Source organism: Megalops cyprinoides, chromosome 19 (genome assembly GCF_013368585.1).
Source record: "Megalops cyprinoides isolate fMegCyp1 chromosome 19, fMegCyp1.pri, whole genome shotgun sequence".
Lineage (NCBI taxonomy): Eukaryota > Metazoa > Chordata > Actinopteri > Elopiformes > Megalopidae > Megalops > Megalops cyprinoides.
In genome coordinates, this window is record NC_050601.1 from 11,414,184 (window position 1) to 11,432,769 (window position 18,586).

Sequence of the window (18,586 nt, forward strand, 5' to 3'; positions counted from 1 at the left end):
GATACACTCGTGTTCATCTGTTCCCAGGTGAATGCAAGTTGTTCGTGCTGTTGACTCGACGTGACAGATTTTTGAGAAGGTACTACCTCAAGCGTTGATCTCATGCATAGAAATTAGGTTACCTAGGTAACTAGGTCAATTCTGTTCTATTGTGTTGGAATAAGAGCGTCTGCTAAATGAACGTAATGCTATGTAATATAATGTAATGTACCTACATAAGTATTTATGACTTTTCTCACTTTGTGAGGATGTCTTATCTACAGATATATAATAAAATTCAATACAATAATAATAAAATAAAACAGAATACATTTGACATTGATCAAGTATAATTTTCTCCAAATTACTCAGCCTCCCTAAATAATGATGTTTCTGAACATTGTACTGTCTGTGTGTTTTCACTGCTACTGTAGAATGTGCTACCATAAGATCATGAACAGCAACAACCATGCGCCCTCCTAGATTTTTGGTGTCAATATATTAGGACAGAATAATGTTCTCTGTGTTTTCATTTACAGTATTGTGATACACGGAGAACTGTCACAGGGCAGAGCTGATATGTTGCCAGTAGATGGAGATAAAGCACCAACCTGCTGAGTACCCAGTCACTACTGAGTAACTGCAGATCACCACACTTGGCCGTGCCTTATTAAAACTAACTATATAAGGCGAGTTCCATAGCACCTTGGGGGGAATAGACTGAAGCAAAGGGTTGGGTAAACTAACTGGATTGTGTTTTTCATGTTTGTGGAGCCTAACCGTTTTGGCTTTGACTCATTGAATGGTGAACTACAGTATGTGTTGACTATATTCATACAAGAGCCGTTTGTTACTGTGTTTGTTTTCTTGTTTTTGCAAAGCCATAAAGTGGCATATTTCACTTGTTCAAGTAGCTAATGAATCCTTTGTTTGAGCCTTAAACCTGTACCTCCCTTTGAGGTTTTGCTTTCCTCACCTCAACAAACACCCTCATCCTTGGATCTTTCTTTTTACAGTATATATTTGCATATCAAATGCAAAATATGAGCGTTTGATAGATTGTCAGTGATTTAAAATAGTTTTTTAGAGCCATTGCTTTTGGAATCTTTTCCCTTTTATTCAAATGCGAGTATCTTGTTGGAAAATAGGTTCTGCAGACTTTCTTTGTGCTGAATTGTTTTGCATGTGTATAGGCATGGCTATTGTATAATTGTGTAATGTGTAATTATGATCAAAACAAGTTTAATAACTAATAACTAATACAAGTTACTACAACTGATTTGATTTACAACTGATTTACAACGGATTTCCCAACCTATTAATTTGCTTGTTAGAAAAGTTATACCTGATCTGTGCAGAGTGGTGACTGACAGTCTCTCAAGCTCTAACATGCTGCCACTTACTGGGCAACCTGTGGTGCCGTGGTGTTTTGGTCTCACCTGTTTTAGGTTTTCTGTGAAACTCATTTCAGGCAGGAGAGCTAATTAGAAAAGGACTTTATTATTGTATATATATAAGAATACATGATATTGCTTGTGTTTTGCTTTGGATTTTTCTTGCTCATCCCTTGGGGTACAATGTCAACCTCTCCTGGAGAAATGCATCAATCTAGCATGCTTGCTTGTTGATGAGCTAAGCACAGCAGGCAGAGTAGGAGACCAGCCCCCACTGGGCAAAACCAAAAAGAGCCTGGAGAAGAGGAGGGAAATGTGCAGCAGGGCAGAATGGTACATTGCTTGCAGGATAAGTCTGATAAGAAGAGCTGGGGTCAGTTCAGTCACTGAAATTCAATTAACATGTTGAAACTTCCCCATCATTTTCCATGAGGATTTTTCAATTAATGAATTGAATTTCAAGTAATTTCCTGAATTAGCTGAACTGAAGTGGAAGCTAAGCTTATATAAACGGTTGCTATTGTTGACTAGCAAATCAGGAAGCATCTCTACATGAGCTAAGCTGGGAAGATATTTTACTCTAATTTAGTGTGCACATCCGTTCCTTCTGATGTTGAAGGCTTTATTAGGTAGGCAAGAGGGTTTTTTTTTACTTTCCAAAAACAAAAATAATACCAAACTGCCTTGGCATTTACACCACAGATGTGATATTCACAGACATAAAAATGTTTCACAGGCATTGGGGACACCACAGTAGAATAAAATACAATACCAACAGATATTTGTTCTTTTCAGTGCAGTAAGGTAAAGTGCCTCAGTGCAGGAAAGCTTAATATGTTCAGTTATATTACTTTCATACAATAACTGCTTGCTCTTTTCACATATACAGTCACGTAGTCATAAATCGCTTTCCTGACAGCATGTTTTGTGGCAAAAACAACCAAAAAAACCCCCTCTACTTTGGAATAAAGTAAATCAAGACAGGATGTAACCATCCTGGATGTGATCAAGTACAATTTGTGTGGGAAATGTAATATATCCTTAGTATTTTTGGAAATTTTTAAAATTATACATGTGAAGGATAATGGTACCATGGCCTACGCATAGACCTATACATCTTCATGGTCTCAGTGCCATCAGCTGGACAGCAGGGTGAGGTGCAAGACGGACAGAAACAGGAAGAGGAGGATGGAGAACGACCAAGGAATGCTAGTTGCACCTGCAGGGACAGAAGTAGTAGGTGCAGACGTTGTGGTGGCATTGGTATTGGTGGCTGGAGAAGGGAGTGTACCCACATTCTGTGTTAGGAAGGTCGAAAAGCGGGCTGTCTTGGAGAAGACCTGCACGCCTGAAACACGCGTTATTAGGCTGCTGTTCGCTGTGCCGTTGCTATCTAATGTTATCACCGCCGCCTGAAACCAGGAGCGACCCTGCTTGCACACCAAGGGTCCACCTTCATCTCCCTGTATGCAGACAGCGAGAGAAAGAGAGATAATGAGAATTCACAGACTAGACGTGATTACGTAGACTGAACAAAACATCAGCTTCGATGTAAAGAGGGTTGGTAAATACATTGAAGTACGTTGTGCTCTGACTGTGATAAAAGGGTGATTAAGGCTGCGTATGTACTCTGTGTGAGTGCCTTGGTAAGCACAGTGTATTATCGCTGACATGTAAAGGTGTGTTGCTACCTGCTCCAGCTGCAGAGCTGCAGTGCAGATGTTGTCAGAAGAGGAGTTAGTCCCGCAGCTCTCCACAGTGGTCTGAAGCTCCTGGAGAACTCCCTCCACTGTTAGGGGTGGAATGATTTTAGAATTTATTCCTGTGTATGTTGTACTATTACCTAACTGCTGGTGTACAGGTTGCTTTCAGCAGTACGTCTGTCTCCTTGGGACGGCTGCCATTTTTAGCCGGGGCTGGAATTTGAAGCTGGAATTTTCGCACGTGGGAAATGGGAATACCGTTGATGGGATTTGTTTGACACTGTTTGTTGTTACTTCTGAAGAAGTATTATTAAAGCACTGCTCTTAACTTCTTTGCTGAGAGGTGTTTACAGTCCCCCGACTTTTGCTCCCCAACAGTCCTCACACTGCAAAACATCTGTGTTATTCATCTATTATTAACATTCCCTTTACTGACCCCAGCCCTGCATACACACATCACACACATATACTCACCGCCACCCTGGTTAGCTCCCCATCCTGTCACCCAGCAGTTTGTTCCCACGGGGAAGGCTGCATTGCCCAGGTCCACACACACTGGCCGAATGTAACTGGTGAGTGTTGGCTTGCTGGCAAGCTTTAGCAGCGCAATGTTGGCCCCCGTCAGGTTGCTCAGAGTGATGTCTGACACGCCCACTTGAACCTGGAAGGGATTGGAGCCATTCTGCCTCAGTCGACCCAGAAACACTGTCCATTCACTGGCGTTGGGCATAGAGCTGTGGAGTAGGACACGAGAAAAGGGTCTTGAACAGTGAAATATAGACTAACAGAATGGACCTTGTCAGAAAATGGGTCAAGTAATGATGCAGCATTAAGGCCACTGTTCATTGTCTACATGTCTACTCAGTAGCAGCGCTGTCATTATACACAATCACCAGCCATCAAGGAGCAGAACAATGCTGGTAAATGTTAAATAGATTTTAAGAACACTGTCTGTTAAGATCAGAATGACACATAAGACTGATGAGGTGTGGCATAGAAATTTATTTATAAATGTGTGTTTCTATTTTCAGTTGTGTTTCAGCCACACCTGATCTCAATTAATATCAGTGTTGAAGGCAGGCTTGACACATTCTCGGGTGTTTACCTGGAAAAGCACTGTGCGGCACTCATAACAAAGTCTTCAGAGATAAGGGTGCCCCCACACACATGGGCCCCGCCCTTCTGCAGACTGGCCTGCCAGGGCCACGCCCCATCTACTGCCAAACCCCCCCCACCAATCCGATTATTCAGGGGGGCCTCACCACAGATGAAAGCTAAGGGACAGACAGAAGAGTGAAGATTAGATTAGATTAGGCTATATTGCTCTCATCTGAGGATATCTCTTACACAGCTCTTAGAGAAATAAGGCATGGCTGTAGACACCACAATACAAGGTAACATGTTACTGTAGCATCCTAAATGCAATATTCAGGTCTTGAAGCCCCTGTTTTAGCTTCTTAAAAAAAGCTTAGGTCTTGAAAATTAGAAACTGGTCAAGCAACTATTAAAACAGTATTTTGAGTTGATCATCTGATGTTCAAAAACACATTTCCTTATGAAAATGGTCAATAGATCATTCATGCTGAAGTATCAATGCAGTGGATGCTTTTGTGCATCTTTTATGGCACAAAAATGGTGACCCTGGGGTAAACAACATCTGCTATAATATTGATCAGTAATTATTAATGAACTAATTAGTAGTTACTACTAAGATGTCATACTTTAAGTTCAGCAGCAACCAGAAACTCAGTAAAGAAACCTATCACTCCGGACATGCTGACCAATGCTGAATTTAGGAAGCACTGCAGAATTTTCAGTTGATATGTGTACCTTAACCGGCTGAATTAAAAGTAGTTTGACATGCAATCAGTATAATGTGCGTGTCCAGACCCCAATACATAAGAGTCATGTAGAGCAGTGTTTCTCAACCCTCTCCTGGAGGACCCCCTGCCCTGCATGTTTTAGATCTCTCCCTGCTCCAACACAGCTGATTCAAATGATCAACTCGTTATGAACTCCTGAAGCCGCTTAATAACAAACTGATCATTTGAATCAGCTGTGTTGGAGCAGGGAGAGATCTAAAACATGCAGGGCAGGGGGTCCTCCAGGAGAGGGTTGAGAAACACTGATGTAGAGGAGAGGAGAGGCCTCTGATACTCACGGCTGATGGTGGTTGTTGGAGTGGTTGTTGGAGTGGTTGTTTGGGTGGTGAGGGGTGGCAGGCCAGAGCAGGATATGCTGTTGTCGCCATCTGTGCCGCTGGAGGTGAACGTGACAAAGCCTGGCTGGGAACTGCTGATCTGAGAGGTGATCCAGGCCTGATAACGGGACACCCTGGTGTAAACTCCAGGAAAATTGGGGCGAGCGCAGCCAGAACCAAAGCTCACGACCCCAGACTGTACCCAGACAGAGTTCTGCTTTGAGACCATTGGACCTCCAGAATCACCCTGTGCAAAACAGGAATAGATTTTCAATATCAGATCTGTGACTATATTCATCTTATTTTTAGCATTTTAATTTCAGAAATCAATTATTGTCACATTTGTAATGCAATGAAAAATGATTATTGACACTGTACTGATATCTGTATATATCTTCTTTGGTTAGAAAAACCACTGCAAACACACAAGTTTAGTGTGAAAGAGAGGAAATGTTTCTTTAATATATACTTTAAATGATAAAATGATCCCTTCTACCTGACACGAGTCCTTTCCTCCCGCCAGTAAGCCAGCACAGATCATGTTGTCAGTAATGGAACCAACTCCGTAAAGGCAGTTACACTGCCTGTTCCCCACCACCGGCACCTCCACCTCCTGCAGAGTGCCAGGGGAAGGCAGGCTCACTGTGGAGAGACGGAATCAACACATTCAGGGAATTAAGATTTGCGTGGAAATGAGGGGATTCTAATTTATACTGCTGAAAAGAGGGAAATATGGCTGGCTATCACTACAGCCTAATTTCTTTCAAGTGCAGGGAGGCAGTTATGGTCAATACTGCATGAAAATTTTATTTTGTGTTGATATGAGCTGATGAGTATTTAAGATAATTCATGTGAAAACTTTTCCTACTGTACACTGTACAAGTGCATAATTTTGTCCTGCAGTCTGGGAGGCATGGAAGTGAGAGGAACCGTTGACTAATTTTACACCAATTTTCCAAACCCGAAGCTGCAGTTACTTACACTACGGCATAGGTGTAAGATGCAATCCAAAATCCTGACACTCACACACATCGCCTTTAATCAGCCAATCAGCAATAAGCCACTATCAGTTATTAATGCACTCACCACTCTCGCCTACGTTGCCCCAGCCAGTGACCCAGCTGTTAGTGCCATTGAAGAAGGTGCTGCCACTTGCTGCCAGGCAGACAGGCAGGATGTAGTCAGTGAAGCTAACGGCAGAGGAGAGTTTTAGCAGAGCGATGTCATTGTCACTCGTTTGCGAGACATAACTCGGATGACGGATGATCTGAGAGACGGTCATGGACACTTCATTTGGGTTGGTTCCTTGCTGGGTCTGTCGACCCAGATAGATCACCCAGGGTGCAGTGTTGGTACTAAGGAGGAGAGACAGAGAGACAGAGTTAAAGTTAGAAATAAAGAGGGAATACACCACACTATTCATATGATTATATAGTCTAACTAACTAATCATTGATGTTGTTACCATTACCTTATAATTGAAACCGCATAACTGGCTGCACTTCTCTCACTGAAAACATGACTGGTATAAAACATCATGTACCTGACATTTCCCATTATTCCTCACCTGGGGAAGCAGTGAGCAGCAGACATCACCCACTGGTTGTTGATGAGAGAGCCGCCACATACATGCATCCCATTCTCATGCAGACTGGCCTGCCAGGGCCAGCTACCCACAGGTGCATTTTCACCCCCGACAATCCTGGTGTTGAGGGGTGGCCTGCCGCATACTTAGAAAATAAAGAGACCAAGGGGTGAATAAGCAGTGCCAGTTTGAATGTGAGATTACAAAGCTGCAAGCTGATTCCAGATCATTCTTTTTCTTTTTGATGTTTTCGGGTTTTAAAACAGGGAAGTTGTCCAGACACCAGAATCTACTGGTAAACCATCTGGAACTTCTTTGATATGAGGTATGGATAATTAGGGCTACTCAGCCCTAGTCTTGGTCCTGGAGGGCCGTAATGTCTGTAGGTTTTCATTCAGGCAAGGCATTTAATCTCCTGATCCAAAAAGCTCTGTCAAATAGCACCAGTTAAGGTTCCCTCCTTAGTTCTGAGAGACAGAGGCAGAGCTGGTTGGCAGTAGATAGTCTATACAGGCTCTCTACAGGAGCTGCCATTGCAAAATGAAGATACTCTTGTTAGATTAGAGGAGCTGGAGGATGAGAATGAGAAAGTATATGACTGAGAGGAATTACTGCATCTAGGGCTGCTTAGTTATAGCCAGAAAAACATTAATGTAGATTATTGTATTGCAAGATCTCAGGTGAACAGACCCAGCACCAGATGACAAAAAACATGAACACACATAACACAGTAATACATTTTACTGGACATATATGTAGAATGGATTTGGAAATTAACATAACACAACACACTTTTTTCATTCAGGATAAAGCATGTTGCAGTCCGTAATAAATAAATATGAAAAATGTATGTATGTTAGACACTTTCTGTGCATGGTTATTTCAATACAGAAATGAAAGTAAGGAAAAGTCACTGAGCTAGAATGGACAACATGGTAATTATTATGTTCACATACTAACGGGTAAGAAACTCTGATAGAACATTTACAGCAAGACACAGCAGCAGTTGGACATTACACCACATTTAACCTGATTTCAAAACAATGTTGACAGGGAGGCCCTGTTAAGGTGCAAGTACAAGAGGGAGAAGGAGGGGGAAATGAATTTCTTTCTGGGATGAATAAAAAATTTGATAAATTGTGAAAAACTTACCATTCAGTTGTGATTGTGATCCTGTGACATGGGAGAGAAGGATTGTCATGAGATCCACCACAATGTATTTTGTGCATGTGTCTCAGGGTATCTTTTCCCAGTAAACCAAGAATCTCTTTTTTTGGTTTCAGTATGAGAGGCCTCCACACAATCAAACAGTGTATTTCTGCTTTCACAAACAAAAATCTCAATATTCCACACTTTGCTCACCTCAAAATTATGCTATTTTTCTTAATCTTTGGCAAACCACTCTGTTCGGAATAATACCCAAAATATTATCCCATTAAGCACTTTAGCTTTCTTCATCTGTCACATTAAATTTGGTGCCACTATACATTTCACTCCACTCATTTCTGCTGAGTTGTATCAGTCACGTGCATCTTGCGATGCTCTTCTGATTTCAGTTCAGCCTTTCTTATCTACACTTGTTATCTCACCCTTCAGAGTACGTTCAGAACTTACATGTTCCAAGCACACAACTCTGGAATTCAGCCTTTCATTCACATAGGTGCACTTTGTGAATACTTTTTGCAACCTGTTTTTCTGCTTTTCATTGAATGCTGTCTGAATGTTTTGTTGCTGTAGTATCTACTCATTGTCAGTCCAGACAGACAACATTTATGTACAGTACGGTGGTATCACACATTGTATGGTCTTGCTTTCATTCCCATCATTACTTTGGCTGCTTCCTCTTTCCCTCTTTGTAGCATCTCATAACAGTGCTACATTTTTAGTTTGTGAGTAATGCAGATTAAACTTGTTTTTGTACCATACAAAACCCATGATTCAAACCCAAAATCCTGACACAGGTCTTTGGGCACAGCAGTGGTATTACTCTACATGATGTGTATGTGTGTGTATGTGTGTGTATATGTATATATATATATATATATACACATACACACACATACACACACACACACACATCTTATTATCAGCACTTACCTGACACTAAGAGTGACTTACATCAGTTATATATACATCAGTGTATATATACGTGTGTGTGTGTGTGTGTGTGTGCGTGTGTATGTGTGACATAGATGATTACTATTAAGTATTAAGTTCTTCTAACATGTTCCATAACTACTTATTAAAATGAAAACATGATGTATAAATTTTACACTAGCTGCTTGAACTTCCACCATTTCTACCACCTGTCATCTTTTGCTTTTTCCTTTAAAGACTGATACATGTGATTACAACTATGAACAGTGTTGTTGATCTTAATTCGGCTATGTACTCGTAAACTGGCTGCTGACAATTTTATTACAAGAAATGTTATTCAATGTATCATGCTATCTACCGAGCATGTTAATTTAAATTATGACAATGATAACTAATTCAGTTAACGTCTCAAAAAAATGGAAGGTAATGATGAAGCTTTTTTGAATTTTACCTGCATCCTGCCACCCTTAATTGGAAACCGGATCATTTTAAATTAGACCAGTAAGATATCTAGCCTGTGTTTTACAATATCACAAAAATTATTTTTAATATTAAATATATCTGTGTACATCCATTTACATATCATTGTTTTAAACATGTTGAATGTCTTTTTTGATAGTCTAAGATACTAACACTGGCTGCATCCATACAGAGACAATACTGGTTATGACAAATGTGAGTTATGTCTTGAAAATAAATATGACACTCACCTACAGCCAGAAGAGTCACCACACAGGTCACCACATAGACACTTTTCCAAAATGCCATTTTGTTCAGTGAGGCTTAATCTGTCTCTCTTTAAGTGCCTCTCTCTTTTCCGCCTACCTGTTTATACCTCCCTAATTCAAAGCTGTGAACACACCTCCTCCTGAAGATTTCTAAAGAGCTGTTTGTCTTTCCCCCGCTCTTCCTCCTCGGTTTTCTTAACATTGCATAAAGTTGTCACTCTCAGAGTTGTCTACTCTTGTAATTTGATCCCAGCCTGAAGGGATGGCATGTCCATTTATTAACTTATTCTATCATGTATAAACTTAGTATGTCATGTATTAACTTTTAAAGAAATTTTTCTTCATTTAAGAATAAAGTGGTGGGTGTCATGGTTCTCTTTGGGTTTCATTTCCCATCTATTGCTATACATCCTACACCTGTAACCCTCCTATCACTCTGGGATTTTACTCAGGTAAAATAAAATCCTAAGCACATGTTTTGCATCAAACTGGTTTATTACATTTTACCCTCACCCTGACACAACTAAACTGGAAACTGGATTATTTTTAATTGGACGATCAAGCTATATAAATAAATAAATATTCTGTGTTTTACAATATTGTCATAGAAATTATTTTTAAACTTAAATATCTCTGTGTTTATCCCATTTACATATCATTTTTTAATACTTTCACTACATTTGATTTTCTCTCTATCATCAATTCTTTTTTATCCATTTCATGTACAGTACCAGTCAAAAGTTTGGACATGCCTACTCATAAAAGGGGCTTAAAACAAATGAAATTTTGCAGTGACCCAAAAAAAGTGTTAAACAAATCAAAATCTCATGTTTTAGATTCTTCAAAGTAACCAAAAAATATGAGATATGAATAAGAAATTCATACATAGACAACTATAAATAGTGAAGTTGATGCCTAAGAAACAAAGTTCAGGCATTTAAACATGTCTTTCGATCAGAATGTCTTTGAATGCATGTTTCCCATTATCTTAATCAGGTGCGTCCAAACTTTTGACTGGTCCTGTATATTTGTTAAAATGTTGTATTGCCTTTATATATTACACTATCATGCTGTAATACACTGTCCTATATGCTGGGGGTGTTATAAAGACTGATATGAGATTTCTATGATTATTAAATATGAAAAGTTTCACAAACATTACATTGCATGGTAAACACATGCAATGACTTGCAGATTTAGAAAGAAAGAAAAAAAAAACTCACTGTGGAACCAGTCTGACAAGTGTTTTCACCTTAGTAAGACCAACACAGTGACGACAGTCATGTCGTTTCCTCTTCATTTGTTAATGGTACACGTCTTACTGGAACAAATTCCGTTGACTTTTAGGATGTAAGCCAAAATATCCAATGTGCATGCGTCATAAGTGAGTCTTAAGAAAATCTGACAGGACGCTAACCTGATCTCTGTGGAGTGAAGCCAGTCTATGAAAGGACCATTACCCCACTCAAACTCTTATTTAGTGCAGGGTACCTGGTAGAGGGATTGTGAGTACTAGGTTACCATATATTATTTATAGTCCAGGTAAAAGTCAACATCAACATCCTACACAAGAGGCTGGCTACTAGTCATGAACTATAAATTATTATCAAGGCAAAACGTCCATCACCTTAAACATAAAGGCAGTTCTTACAAAGGCCTTGAAATTTAGGGTCATTAGGGTTTCTACAATGTAAATGCAAATAGGCCAAAGGATTGTTTAGGAAGCCTCATGAGAGCCTCTGTCATTAGTTCAAGGGTTGCAGTTTAACTGTTGGGGACAGCAATCTATGCTCAGCAGCAAGCTTTCAAATTGACGTATTGATAGATGTCGTTATCATTCTCCAACCAAACTGAAAAATATACAATGCCCATGCTTAGAGAGATTTGTACCCTCAGGTCTTGTGTGTTCCAGACTGGTCCTTCCTATTAGCTTATGATTATAGCATGGAATGAAGACAGAATGCTTTTCTGAGGCACTAATGTCAAGGAAAGCCTAAAGCCAAACAGCAGCTCAGGTGAGCTGCCTGACAAATCACCGAGGTGACTGACATCTAAATGCACAGGAGCTAACAGCACCATTAATTGAAAAACATAAAGGAATTACTTGCCTGCTTCTGCAAGAATAGAATGACATACAGGTCAAGGAATGTAACTTACTAATACCTTTAAAACTCACTCAACCTGCTCATACACCCCGTCCACTGTTACCCAGAAATACCACACAAACCTTGTGAAACCAGTGATTGCAATGTGAACTTGAGCAGTACTGTCAGGTATCTCAAGGACAAATTCTATATTGGCTATGTGCATGACAGTCTCCACACTTGTAGCCATCGTGTATTCTTGAAGTGTTGATTTAGGCTGGTATGGAGCAAGTGCCATTCAGAGACCCCTTACTTGGGTTTAACAACACAAAACATCACATCTTAAAAAAATGTAATAAATACTATGTAGACATTGGGATATGAGGAGACAACTGGAGGTGCACTGAGGTCCGTTTGGGGGTGCAATGCACCCCTCAGCACTCACATAGTCCTGGCCCTGCTATGCGTCATTATGAACATGCATAGAAGATAATGATTCCACCTACGGTTGGTTATTCAAGGAAGCACTGAAAGATTTCTGATAAAATGTAATCACAATGTAAAATATGGAAATTGGACAAGGAAGTTTTCATTCAGAGTACGTGCTGGTATTGTGTTGTGATGGTAAAGTCCCGGTATCGAGAATATGGTGTTCCACTTATGTGTTGTTTTGCTGGATGCACTTTGTGCTTGACTTTGGGAGTTGTTCTGGATAAAAGCGTCTTCTGGATGTAAAAAATGTAAATGTACTTATTTTATATAAACAGATAATTCATTTATATGTGACAGTTGTGATTGTCATTTTTAATCAAATGATTTAACACACACTACATTATGTGTTAGTAGGAGCTTGCGTTTAATTTTTCTCAAAGGCAGAACATCCACACTATCATGTTTTAAAGGTTCACCTCATGCAAAAGCTGGAGATATTTGCTTATTCAGGTGGCTTTAACTGATCTTTGTGATGATCTCATTTAATTTAGTAGAATGCTGCATCCAACCTAACTGTCCTAACTGTCTTGGTGTTACTTCAGTTTGATGAGATCTACAATTTGTAGGTATCTGTCTCTATATTTGAACAGTTAGGTTTACTCTTGTTTTTGGGGAAAATAAATAGATGCAGCAGTAAATGTCTGCAAAAAAAGTCACAACGCTCCATTTAGGAGCTGCCTTAAGTTTCGCCAGTCCTGTGGGGCACTACTAATGAGCACTCCAGCAGTTTCACACATACATACATACAGTTACTACGACAACAGACTGCTGTTAAATCTGTCAGCTACTGTCAAAACAAACGACCCAGTTCCAGCTCTGCGTGCAGAACAGTACTTACCGTAGAGACAAACTTGTGGTGATGTCACCACACAACACACAGGCTACACTAAAAGCAGACAGAGTGCACCGTGTAATGTAACTGAATGCTAACGTGAGATGCAGTACTATGTGTTCCACTGAGTAGAGGCAATTAATAATGTTGTTTCTCCATGGGCTGCCTGTCAGATGCCTGCAGGTTGCTCAGATGACAACAGTGGAGTAATGCCGATCCACCAGTTGGTGCCCGCTTCACTGTAGTGTGCCGTGTGACTTGTGTGAGCTCTGTTGGCGATACCATGCCACTTGAAACCGGCTGGACTGCCTGTATGAATGTATATGAGTAAACTACATAGCCGCCGACACTGTTGTGTACACATTTCTGAAGATCATGTCAGCAAGCAGCGCAGTCCCAATGTGCACCTGCAGAGGATCTAACTTTAGAAAACAGGTTTGAGCGCTTCCAGCCCCCAGCCCTCTGCTGGTTCCCACCCCCTCCATTGTTACCAGGGTACCCGCTGACTCCACCGCCCCCAAAACCACCGCGGCCCATTGGCCCTAAAGAGAACAGAAATTACACACTGACTGAGAACACAGCTGCATACTAGACAATATGCACAAGAGTTTATCTGCAGTGGTTGTGTTGCTGGCTGGAGAAGGAACATACTTATCACACAATACAAATGCAGTGATAAATCAAGTAGCAATTTGTCATGGTTGATGCATTTACATCTGCTGGTGAAACTGAGAATGAGACTGATGTTTGCCTAGGCTAAAGAGAGAGTGTGCTTACTCTACCAGTTATTCACCCCGAATATACAGTAGATGGAAATATGGGAAGAAAACAAGGGCTTCTAGGATTAAGACAGGAAAGGCAAGGCAGATGTATTTACCAGAGGGAAACTAGAGGAGGGCAGTGTATAAAGCATCCATCTAGTGCTCAGGGGCGCCTCCATGACCAAGGTCTGCCCTGCGTGTGGCAAAGGACACCTTGATGGGGTTGCTATTGAAATCCTTGCCTGTAAGAGGGAGCAGGAGGGCAAATAACCAAACACAACATACATGCAATCACTCAAGGACACAACAACGCTTGTCTGCATACTGCCTGCAGGCATGCAACATAGGAGAGGAGAAAAGATTAAATTCATTAACTCAGCATACTGCTTAGAGTTTATGCTGGACAAACTTGACAACCAACACAAGTCCAGTCCTTGAGGACCCCATTGGAGTCTCCCTCTGGGTAGCATTACTGCTGTCTGGGATTCCCTCAGAGTTGACTCCCATTTAACAGTGGAGATGCTAAAATACAGACTTTGTGACTCAATTTGCCAAATGACTCAATTTGCCCTTGACTACACTAGGCTGGAGTAAAGCAGATACAAGCAGAAGTAGAAAGCAACATTTTTCCCGCCATCAAAGTATCATGCTTTAAAACTTGAGTTCTCAAGAGATTGTGATCTGACATTGGTAGGCTGCTGTTGACCTCCTTCTGTTTTAAAAGAAGCTATTCCTTCCTTGTCTGACACACTGTCTGCTTTACATTACAGTGAGATTCTGAACTGGGAATGGTTGTCTTCAGTCTCCAACTCTTTTAAAGCATACCATGACTCTTGACACTTAACGCAATTCATCAGTATTTCCACTGGAAAAAATTCTAATCATTCTGAGAAGTCCCCTTGCTGGACTTGTTTTTAACTAATGCCGCTCACACGTACACTGCTACAGCAGTTTCCCTGAAAGATATCAGTGATCTTTGTGCCATTACAATGGTAATGAATAGGCATTCTAAATTCTCTAAACTGAAACCCTGCTTAATCTGTAAAAAGAATTTTAAATCATTTGTTGAGCAAGTTTTCCTGCATGATTTGTATTTATACCATTGGAAAAATTTACTGATCCCTGAGACAGCCTGGTCTTGTTTTCATTGTTTAGAAATTATGAACATTTTCCTTTTTGGAAATACAAGGTAAAAGGCTGTGACTATTACTTGCTTCTCACATGAACGTTCAGAATTTACCCATGAGAGGAATTTGGCCTGAGCTACTGCAAGGAAGTCTGATTGAAAAAGAATTGAAGCATTTTAGGTATCTCAGAAATATTGTACCTCCTTGATTTGTACGGCAAAATCAGACTTTATTTGAAAAGCTCTTTTAGATTCTCTTAATGATTGATAAAATTGAACATGAATTCAGCTTGACCCCATTTACCTGGGGTTTCTAAAGCACTTGAAACCACAGATCCCTCTAAATCAGCTGGTTCTGATGGACTTGACCCTCATTTTCTAAAGCCGGAAACAGAGGCAACTGCTGAGCCAATTGCCTGCATTTTCAATCTATCAATAGAGATGCACAGAATCCTTAAAATTTATTCTTCCTCTAAAGCAAGGTGATGATCCCACAAACCGAAATATTTATAGACCTATTTTCAAACACAGCTCTTGCTAGATAAACAACTAGATTAGTTTTTTTTTTTTTAATCAGATAATGCCATTCTAAGTGAGTTACACAATAATACTACTGGAGCTTTACGAAAGAGCTGATTTGTTTTCTTGATGTGTTCACTTGGAAAATCACTGGCACACCTTTCTCAATATACAATCATTTCCCCATTAGCTTCTCTTTGCTTCTCTCCCTCCAGACTTGGCAACCACTTAATACACTTGACTTTAGGTCCAGGGGTTTGGTTTTGTTCAGCATTCTACAAACACACACATGTCTTTGGTTAAGAAAGCATTTAGCCACTTTGCCCCTTGGTAATGGAGACAACGACAAAAAATACCCCTGTTTAATACCCCTGTATGACTTTAAACTTTTGTTTAAAGAAGAATATGGTTACTGAATTCTGTTGTTTCTCATCTTATTGATTGTGTTCTTATCTCTTAATTCCAAATTTCAGATTTTACTCTTATCTTTATTTTTTTGACATATTGTTATATCGCATTGATTTGGCATATTGTCCACTGTTAACTCTGTAACTGTTTTACTATTGTCCTGGCCAGGACTCCCTTGTATGAGAGATTCTAAATTTCAATGAGATTGCATTCTGGTTAAAGAAAGGTTAAAAAAAATTACAAGTATATTTCTGGAAAAAATGTACACTTCTTTACAAAATGCTAAATTGTCTTGTGTGTGTGCAGGTGTGTAGACATGTATATTGTGTAATGTATAAAAAGATAAAAAATACATTCTTTTAGATACAGTATTTTCAAGATAGTAATATACTGTATATAAATGAATTATGAACAATACAGGGAGAGTAATAATGAATAATTGAACTGACATGATTTCAGCAATGTTACTGCTATATAGATTCACCTAATTAATTAATTTGCATGGTTGGTACAAGTTGTACCTGATGGTCTATGCAGGGTGGTGACTGACAGTCTCTCAAGCTGTAACATGCTGCCACTTACTGGGAAACTTTGGTTATGATTGTATATATCAGAACACATGACAATGCTTGTGTTTGCCTTAACCTTTTCTAGCTGTTTCACTGATGTACAAGTATACAAGTGTACAACATATCCTGGAGAAAATGGATCAATCTAGCATGCTTGAAGCAGGTCAAATGGGAGACCATACCACATTGGACAAAACCAGATAGCAGGTCTGGAGAGAAGGAGTGAATGTGCAGCAGGGCAGAAAAATATATTTCTTGCAGGAAATGTTTGATATTGTTTGACATTGTTGCATACATATGTTTTAGTGATTCCTTATGTGTAATTCAAACTTACTACGAAATTGCTGGCAAATCATCAGCTCCTCTTTAATTGTAATTGTTTGTCACTACCATTGAGAGCAGGCAGTATTAATTGGTTCACTGTTATGAACTTGATACCAATAGGTTATTGATAAAAAGAAGCTGTTTAAAATGACTGCCAGTCTTGTGGAGGGTGTGTTTTCATACCACACTTTTTAGAATAAACAATTTTGCATTACAATCCAAATCTTGTTCTTTAAAGACATTTTAATGTAAGGATCATCAGCTGTCCACCACACAGACAGAGCTTTGTCACAGGACAATCCAAAGTCTTCCGTACATAGGCCTACTCTTTAATCAACCAATCAGCACTAAGGGGTGACAGTTACCTCTGTGCCCACCATCACTGACATCAGTGCCCCAGCCAGTGACCCAATTGTTAGTGCCATTGCTGATGAAACTGTCACTTAGCATTAGCAGGCAGACAAGTAGATTGAAGGCAGGGAAATCAATGGAAGAGGAGAGCTTTAGAGAGCAATGTCAAGGTTATTGTTGTAACTGGGATAAAGGATGACCTGAGAGATGCTCCATTAACTTATCATGGAGGCCCTGCTCTTATACGCAGTTCAATAATTGAAAATATGACTGGCATAACATTATGCCCCTGACATTTCCCATGACTCCTCACCTGGAGAAGCAGTGAGCAGCAGACATCACCCACTGGTTGTTGATGAGAGAGCCGCCACATACGTGCCTCCCACCCTGATGCAGACCGGCATTGCTTGTGGTGTTGATGGGTGCCCTGCCACATACTTAACAAAGAAAAACAGAGATGGGAGGGTGAAGAGGCAGAAACTGGACACTGACAATGCTGATACTGAGAGAGATGATGAAGTAGGGAAGTAGGGAACATTACCATTACCATTACATTACCAAAACTGTATGGACTTTTGTAAGTCGCTTTGGATAAAAGCATCTGCTAAATAAATAAATGTAAATGTAAATGTAAGAAATAATAATAATAATAATAATAACAATTACACTGAGGAGGGCTGTTAGAATCAAGTTCCCGATCTACGCATTTGTTATTTTTCTTAATGGATGTGGCAGATTACAAAAAGCTGTTTTATTAATATGTGCATGAGTGCCTAGGTTATTTGTTGATACAGTACAAAAACACAGTAGACTGGCTACCACATTAGGTCACATACATATCACTGCTAGTGTGGAAGTAGAAGATGAGAAATGTGAGAAAACTTACCGTCCAGCTGTGAGTGACATAGGAGGAAGGAATTGTCACAAAATCCACTGCAGTTTATTTTGTGAATGTGCCTCAGTGCATTTTTTTTCCAGTAAATCAGCATTTTTGTCTTCTGTTTCAGTATGGGAGGCCTCCATGTGATCAAGCTTATATCTACTTTGACAAAAACAAAAACTTCCAATATTCCACACTTTATTCTCTGTTATCCCCACAATTATGCCAGTTTTCATAATCTCTGGAAAACCACTCAATCAGAAATAAAAATCTAAATATAATCTCATTAACACCTTTGACTTTCTGTCAGATTAAATTTGGCACCACCATACATTTCACTTTTTCGTGATCCAAGTCCATGTCTCCTCCACTCACTTCTTCCACTTGACTTTGAGTTCATGTGTTACACACATTAATACCTCTGGAGTTCATATTTTTCTTGACCTGTTCTGTTTCAGACATCTGAGAATGTTGAACCTTGTCTTTGAGGAGGAAGTCCTTTTCCTGCTTTCCTTTCCTGGTTCACACATAGTCACAGGACTGTGGCCCCTACAC

General features: G+C 39.9%; 1 protein-coding gene across 2 annotated transcripts; it reads right to left on the bottom strand.

Moving 5' to 3' along the window:
- Window positions 1–1,978: 1,978 nt before the first annotated feature.
- Window positions 1,979–17,517, bottom strand: LOC118794366 (testisin-like). Of its 2 annotated transcripts, XM_036552610.1 has the most exons (10): window positions 9,668–9,834; window positions 8,013–8,033; window positions 6,843–7,005; window positions 6,363–6,631; window positions 5,773–5,918; window positions 5,238–5,523; window positions 4,182–4,350; window positions 3,551–3,810; window positions 3,065–3,162; window positions 1,979–2,836 (listed from the first exon to the last, which is right to left on the bottom strand). In XM_036552610.1, the coding sequence occupies exons 1-10, from the start codon at window positions 9,723–9,725 to the stop codon at window positions 2,510–2,512; spliced, it is 1,797 nt and encodes a 598-aa protein (XP_036408503.1). In that variant the 5' UTR covers window positions 9,726–9,834; the 3' UTR covers window positions 1,979–2,509. The 2 variants fall into 2 exon arrangements, with proteins under 2 accessions (XP_036408503.1, XP_036408504.1); XM_036552611.1 differs by lacking the exons at window positions 6,843–7,005; window positions 8,013–8,033; window positions 9,668–9,834 and adding an exon at window positions 17,465–17,517.
- Between the last annotated feature and the right edge of the window lie 1,069 nt (window positions 17,518–18,586).

What these genes read in the sequence shown, in the direction of transcription:
- LOC118794366 (XM_036552610.1), bottom strand. Translation starts at nt 9,725, where the DNA reads ATGGCATTTTGGAAAAGTGTCTATGTGGTGACCTGTGTGGTGACTCTT. An exon ending in GGGCAACGTAGGCGAGAGTG is followed by an intron (nt 5,919 to 6,362) that starts GTGAGTGCATTA and finishes GTCTCTCCACAG; the next exon opens with TGAGCCTGCCTTCCCCTGGC. An exon ending in TCCAACAACCACCATCAGCC is followed by an intron (nt 4,351 to 5,237) that starts GTGAGTATCAGA and finishes TCTGTCCCTTAG; the next exon opens with CTTTCATCTGTGGTGAGGCC.